Source organism: Scophthalmus maximus, chromosome 12, assembly GCF_022379125.1.
Source record: "Scophthalmus maximus strain ysfricsl-2021 chromosome 12, ASM2237912v1, whole genome shotgun sequence".
Lineage (NCBI taxonomy): Eukaryota > Metazoa > Chordata > Actinopteri > Pleuronectiformes > Scophthalmidae > Scophthalmus > Scophthalmus maximus.
The window spans coordinates 803,825-811,098 of NC_061526.1; the positions used below are offsets into that span (position 1 = coordinate 803,825).

The window sequence follows — 7,274 nt, forward strand, 5'->3', positions numbered from 1 at the left end:
GATTTGAAAACAAGCAGTGACATTTTCAAATCATTTCTAAAAAAACACATGAAACCAGTGCAATGAGAACATTTCTCCTATTCGAGGAGAAATGTTCTTTTTTAACGGTTTAAAACGTTCAGGTTTAAATCCTCGTGGGAGCAATGCAAACCCTGGGAAACTAAAATCTGACGGAATCCCATCACTTTCAGCCTTGCAATTGTTGAACATTAAAAAAGTTATCGGACATCCAGGACCTTAATGTCTGCAGGATCGGCTGTGAGTGAGGAAACTGATCTGAGGTCATATGGATTTATGGATAAGTAGATTTTGAGTATGGTCTGTTTTCAAATGGAAAGAAATGTTGGAGTTGTGGTAGCATGTATATTGACCTATAAGCAACCGCTTTCTTACAAACCATATATTGTTTATTGACCAGGAGTTAGCAGGAGTCATAAATTCTGATATCAGTAAATTTACAAACGCTTGAAATAGTCATTTTCAACAAAAAACAACAACATTATAAACAAAAACGTGAGAAAAATAAATCTTTTGCCAGTCATTTTCAAGTTAATTTTAATTACTTCTATATGTAAAAAGTTTGTTGAACCGCGCAGTTTGTTACATGCATGGCAACAGTGTTGGCAACAAAGAAAAAAGACGCCATAGCCTTTACAGCTACAGTATATAACTCTGCATCGTCTGCTTGGATGGTTCTTTCTGGGACTAAGCAAGACGTGAACAATTGTATGGGATTTGACTAATTTTAAGATTCTGTCGCTCTTTGCTCAGCTTTGCATCAGGTATAAGATAGGAACCTTGGTCTCGAGGATAATTCTGTATGTATAGAGTAAAGGATGTAGACAGCTCTATTCCACGTAGCACTCAAGGTGAGGTAACATATTCTCGTTTCTGTCTAGCCACAGAGTAACATTGTTGTAGTTGATTTCCTCTGTACTGTCCCGCTGCCAGAAATACTCACTCAGAGCACCAATCTGCTGCCAAGAAAGGTTCCCCACAAAAGGCCTTTCCTCCCGTTATGGAAATTATAACTACAGTGACCATCTGTAATAGAAAAAGAGCTGAGGATTTCTTTTTTTCCTGACAACATATTTGTGGAGCGTTTTTAAACACCTATGTCTTCAATATAGGAACCAATCAGAGAGCAATGATATATTTTGTTTGGATAATTGATATAGAATTAGTTGACAGCAAGAAATGTATACTGTAATACCAGCCTTTTTAGGTGTAATCTATACACTGGCAGTCAGGTATAGAGGCTAAGAAAATGTTACATTGTCTTTGATTTGTTAGTCATTTAGGTTTCAAATGAATTGAACAGAGACAGACTGAATATTCTCAAATTAATTGTGTCCAGTGTAGGATGCAATACATGTTTCTCACCACTGCCTGTTCAATTAAAAGTCAATACACCAATCAGCCACAATCTAAAAAACAGCTAACTCCTTTAATGTGGCTGATCAGTGTATTTTTAGACTTCATCAAGCCATGAAGACATGGGAATTAACTGAAACTACAAAATAGGTTTCGAATCACATTAGTAATGGTTAAGAAAACAACCCAGGCCAAGGGTATGAACTGATTGCTGATAAGTGTGTAGCTCAGGCTTCGTAACTAGAAGCACATTCGAGGTCTTCCCTGTTGGGAACCAGTATTGATTGGAGTGGATGTAATTGTCATCGAGCCTTCTGGTTTTCAGCCTGTGAGTCCCCATATATGAAAGGAGACATCTGCTGGAGAGGAAACATTGGGGTATCCTACTGGAGCATCTGCTGTGCTGACAGGTGGAATAAATCACTTGCTCCTCAAGCGGACTACACACCACTCTGCTCTGTAGACTTTTACTGGATCACACAGAGCAGGTCTGAACACACACGTTATATAGTCACATATTGTTGGTTTAAGTGAAATATTTTATTTCATACAACAAATGTCAAATGTTGGGAGTCATTTTCCAATTTGTTACAATTGTAAAAAAAAAAGATAGACATAGATGTGCAGTGTTATGGGGAATGCACTTATACAGACTGAGCCATGACACACTGTACTGGAAAACATTCCCATAACCTGACTTCTTGGTTTTAATGCATGACTGTTATCTTTAATAGAATGAATACCTTTAGGGCTTTCATTGGAGGTTTGAATCCCAGCTAATCGATCAATCAATCAGTTTTTATTTGTATAGCACCAAATCATAACATGCATCGTCACAAGGCACTTTAGTTTTAATGTCATTGGTCTATTTCATATTTTTTTATTCTGTTTAATTTGGTATCCTCGTTTGTTAAAAATGACACAACATGTGTTGAATTTCAACACATCTACTGAGTGTGCTCAGGGACAACACATGTTGTGTTAAAGTCAACACAGCAAATGTGTAAACCATTTTACACAACAGCTGTTACGCAGCTTAAGACATAATTGTGTAAGTTTTACACATTATGTGTAAAACATGTGTAAACCAGATAAACACTTAAAAGTGTTAATTGTGTGTAAATGAATTTGTAATGTTTTCTTTAATTTAAAAATAATGAAAAGCAAGAATACATTCATTAGTCATTTATTTAAGATTCATATTAAACCCTTTTAAAAAGCAATTTTTTTCAAAACTTCACATGCAATAAATTCATTTGTAATAGAATATATATAACACAAGTACAAAAATTCATGTTATTGAATTCTGAACATGACATCAATAACCATCGACAGATGCACACCTACAAAATCTTATACCGTACAGTGCTGAAATTTGACATTATGCCAAGAGGTCTAACATCTGCAACATCATCTAAATTGATCATTTCAAAGTCTTTAGTCTTTTGCACAACATATGCATAGAAATCCTCATCAAAGTACTTAACTTCAAGTACTCTAATAAGAAAGAGGAATGCCTCACCCTGGCGTATAACATGAATGATCTCTCCAAATAAGTGCTTCCCTTGATGCTGTGTCTTGAGTGGCAGCACAGATCCAGTCCTGTATGTCTGGCCATTTACAGTCAGCGAATGTGTAACATATTTGATGCTACTCATTGTAAAATCTGTGTGTAGGGCTGACTTTAGTCCCTCAAGTATAACAACAGCTTTCTTTAAAGCACCAATGTTCACAGGAAAGGCATTGTCGACATTGTATTTTTTACAAAACGGGTCACCAAGCTTGAAATTGTACATTTGTTGAACCTGATGTTTATAAGCAAGAGTTTTGGTAATATTTTTGAAATTGCATACCACATGTGCTTGCCTTTTCATTGGATTATGCTTTGCCTCAAATCTCATATACCACAACTGAGAAAGAGGTCAAAACAAACAAAGCATTCTTGGATAATGTACCATAAAATGGTGCTTCGGAATTAGATTTCGGCAAAACAACTTCTTGTAAAGCATATGGTGATCTATGATAAGCTGCTTAAGAAACACAGCAAGCCCAACACTGACAACAGGTGCAAAAATGATGCTGCAGATTTCCCTCAACAAAATGAACAGATTCCAAAACTGGTCTTCCCTATTAATGAAATCTCCCACTAAAAAGGGTAAAACTTGCAAGAGACACCACATTTGGGAGGCAGTTTGCCTCACAGCATTTTCAGAAGATCTCAAATTGATAATGGCACTTGGTTTATTTTTGTCATTCATGTAACCATAGTCAAAACCAGCAATTCTGTCATTTAGTTGCTCTAACGTGAAAAGCTTCTCTTCATAAATGAAGTGACGCAACAGCAGCTTCACTTCCAAAGGAGCCACGCCTTCCAGTACATCGTGCATTATGTCCACACATGTATTTTCTGTTACATGGAAATATTGCAGACTGTTCAAACAAGAGTTTCCTTTAACACCAGTTGAGCTTGGATTGCAAAACCTAACATGTTGCTCATAGTTCTCCCTGTTGCGTTTTACAACATTGTCTTCATCAAACACCGACTGAATTTCTTGCTTATCGATCAAACAAAACTGGCAAAATTTGTTTGCAGAAAAGCTTTCAACATAGCCGCACAGTGAATGTATTGCCAAATTATCTGCTGTGTTCCACGCAGCTTTTGAGTTTGTCCATTAACTTCAACTTCTATACCACAGTTTTCTAGGACTCTGATGTCCTCAAGAAGTGGCTCTAGTATCTTACCAAGCCCATATGTCTCCCTGTCGATTGAATTAAATAACGCACATAGGTGAATGTGAGCTAGGGATGAATTGCATTCTGGGGGTAAATACCGTAGAGGGAAGTAAACAGCACCCATTTTATGGATTTTTTATTTGTTGTCTCAACATCATCATAATACAACTGAATTTGCAGGGATTCTGGATACAGTTGGAATAGTAGATGACTTGAAAATTGACACCCATCACTATAGTCACGTATCATGTTGTCATTCCTTTTCTTGCTTTTTAAGTAGACACCTTGCATTTGGTCATTACTAAATAGAAATTTGATTGTTTCAAGTATTGGTATATACTGACAAGTGTCTGGTGCCAAAACATGCTTCACTTGTCCTTGTTTCCGCACAGTATCTGCCCTGTGACCAAGAAAAATTTCCTTTGGGTTGACGAGGTGAAATTTTTCGGAAAAGTGTGTATTCATTTTAAAAGGAGTGTCTATGTCATCAAACATTTGTTTGGCACTTTCAAACTGTCCCATTAGTGGTAGCACAAGTTCATGTTCATGTGGTACACCCATATTGTTGAACACGGATGACACTGAATTTTGTAATGTAGCTATGGTTGTTTCCACAAGTTCTTTAACACAAGTTACAGTTCTTGTTACATCCATTAGTGTTACATTTGACCCAGCATACATTTTTGCCACAAATGAGGCTGCACTGTCACTTGAAGAAAGAGGTTTAAAACCCTCAGAAGGCTCAGCTATGTTTTCCTCTAGAGTTGTGTCGATGGTCCCTGTGGACTCGGTAAATGTTGGGATGGTCTGAAGAGAAGGCTCAGCAACAGTGGTACCTGTTATTTGGTGCTCTCTAGAAAGGTGTTTCGCAAATTAATTAATGCTGTGGTATGTCCTTGGACAACCATCTTGGCCGCAAGTAAGTGTGAACTCCAATCACTCTGACAATACATGTATTTCACGAAGATGCCACGTAAGTTTCTTTATCTGTGTGAATCTTGACTGACATCTTGGACAAATGTACATTTTGGTGGGATCTAATTAATAGACTTGACTTTTGAAATGAGTTCCTGTTTGTTGACATGGGTAAGTCATAAATGTACTCGAAGAACGAGAACACAGAGCTGAGCGGGGCTGGGTAGGCCAAATTGCATACCCAGTAGAGCTTGAAGAGCTTGTCCACAGCACATGCCAGGCTTTCATCCAAGGGGATAGCAATTCTTGTCTGACTTGCCCAGAATGACGTACTGCTGTGAGCCTCCCCTTAGATGACCAATGCAGACTAGTTGTGGCTGTGTGCTCTGTGCTGGATCCTGGGATGCATTGTAGAGGGAGGCAATGGTACTTCCTGCCTAAAATCAGAATATAGAAATAAGTCAAGTTAAGCTCAGCAGCAACATGTTGCGAACTAGCTCCTTATAATTATTTTTGTACATGTAATGTTTTATTAGTTTGAATGCTGACACAGCATTGTCTCTTTCTGCTTTTGTCATCTTTCTTGGCAACGATATTAATGCAAATCATTTCTTCTTTATAAGGACTAATATGTAGGATAGAGGATCTATTGTCAGAATGGAATATAATATTCCGAACTGTTTTAATTAAATTAAATGCTTTTAAGACATCAAGATATTAGATTACCAAATTTAAATAAATCCACTTTTTCTTATTTAAGCATTGCAGTTAAGTATACAGGTAAGTATGTGGTCCCATACAGAAGTAGATTTTATGTAGGAATATGGTTATCAGAGTGAGTTAGGCTTATCTACATTTTGCCAACAGGTAAGTGCAAGTATAAAGTTAAAAGGTACATATTTGACATTAAAGATGGAAAAGGTTACGCCTGCACACATACTCCAAGCAACATGTTTTAAACGTATGTGGCTTGGAGTATGTGTACAGGCCTAAGCTTTTTTTTTTGTTGACACTGCTTTCTGACAGCCTTGCATCAACGTAATGTGTGTATTACTCTCCTTAAATAAGTTTAACGATTTGTCACATCAGAAATGTGGACTATTCAATGACTTTTGATGCCTAATATTCATAAAATTTAATTCAAGACATTTTAAGGACCTGCAGACACCCTGTCGAGGATTATCAACATTAACTCAAGATTCCCATCAAACATACCGGTACAAAATCAACAAGTCGCTTAATCGCAGATTTGACGCTACAGCGGCTTGCTGCAATTGGTGGAAGGAGAAGAGTAAGGACGACCAAAATCATGTAGCAATTCTCATCTGCAAATAAGAAACAGGGGTTGGGTAAGAAGAGAGGTAAACAAGCATATTAAACTATTTTGTGGCAAAATTTAAGAAATTAAATGTAACATTTAGTACATACCATCACTCTGGTCTTCCATCCCTTCAACAAGAGATGCAACATCACCCTTCTCGCTGGCAGCAACAGCTTTCAGCTTTGGCATGATGCTGGCCTCCCAACGCCTTAGGAACAGGTTCCCCTTTCCTTCATGCATTTTACCAAACTCTGTATCAAGCTGGGTGGTTGCAGTGGACAGAGACACATAATATAAATAAACCTCATCAATTAATTTGTCAATAATGGCACAAAAAGAATGGCTTGTTTTTAATTGCTTGAATCTACATAGCAAGGGGTACAAAAAGACACCCACCAGTGTTGGTATATCCAAGAAGCGTGGATACTCTTGCAAGATTTCCTCCATAGTGGGTGAATGTTTGGATATCCACGATCTGCGCCAAGTGAAGGTTTTCTGCATCGCTGATTTGATTGAGGAAATGTTTTCTGCAGAAGGCCTCAGCCTTTTCATCAGGTTGATGAACTCTCTGACGTCACTGCTGTCCCCTTCATCCTGCACAGAACTTGACATCTCATTAACATCTCGGCTCCTCTTGTGTCTACTGTAACGGCGCTGACCTTCCTCTAACTTCCGGCGGATATTGCAAAGTCTCATCTCCAAAAACCCAGAGCCTGATGCTGGATTAAAGAAATGCTCCTGAGAAGAGTGAAAAAAGAACATATCAAATAGTTCCGGACCGGAATGTAAAATTCAAAAGAGAAAATACTGGCTTCAGCTTTGTTGTCAGAAAAGAAAGTATTTCAACTTAGCATGCTTAATATCTGATGACATATTATTGTCATTTTATGATTTAATACAGTAAACATATTAAATATTGCTCCTTTAAATA

General features: G+C 37.6%; 1 protein-coding gene across 1 annotated transcript; it reads right to left on the bottom strand.

The window, feature by feature from the left end:
* Positions 1–4,543: 4,543 nt before the first annotated feature.
* LOC118291957 lies at positions 4,544–7,064 on the bottom strand. The gene is made up of 4 exons (XM_035620528.2): positions 6,740–7,064; positions 6,451–6,604; positions 6,238–6,347; positions 4,544–5,459 (listed from the first exon to the last, which is right to left on the bottom strand). Exons 1-4 carry the CDS (start codon positions 7,037–7,039, stop codon positions 5,307–5,309), a joined length of 717 nt encoding a protein of 238 aa, XP_035476421.1. The 5' UTR covers positions 7,040–7,064; the 3' UTR covers positions 4,544–5,306.
* Positions 7,065–7,274: the final 210 nt, after the last annotated feature.

Bases quoted from the DNA above. Each gene is read 5' to 3' on its own strand.
- LOC118291957 (XM_035620528.2), bottom strand. From the start codon at position 7,039: ATGAGACTTTGCAATATCCGCCGGAAGTTAGAGGAAGGTCAGCGCCGT. The intron at 6,348-6,450 runs GTATGTACTAAA...TCTTATTTGCAG, and splicing joins GATGGAAGACCAGAGTGATG to ATGAGAATTGCTACATGATT. The intron at 5,460-6,237 runs GTATGTTTGATG...TTCTGATTTTAG, and splicing joins GACTTGTTGATTTTGTACCG to GCAGGAAGTACCATTGCCTC.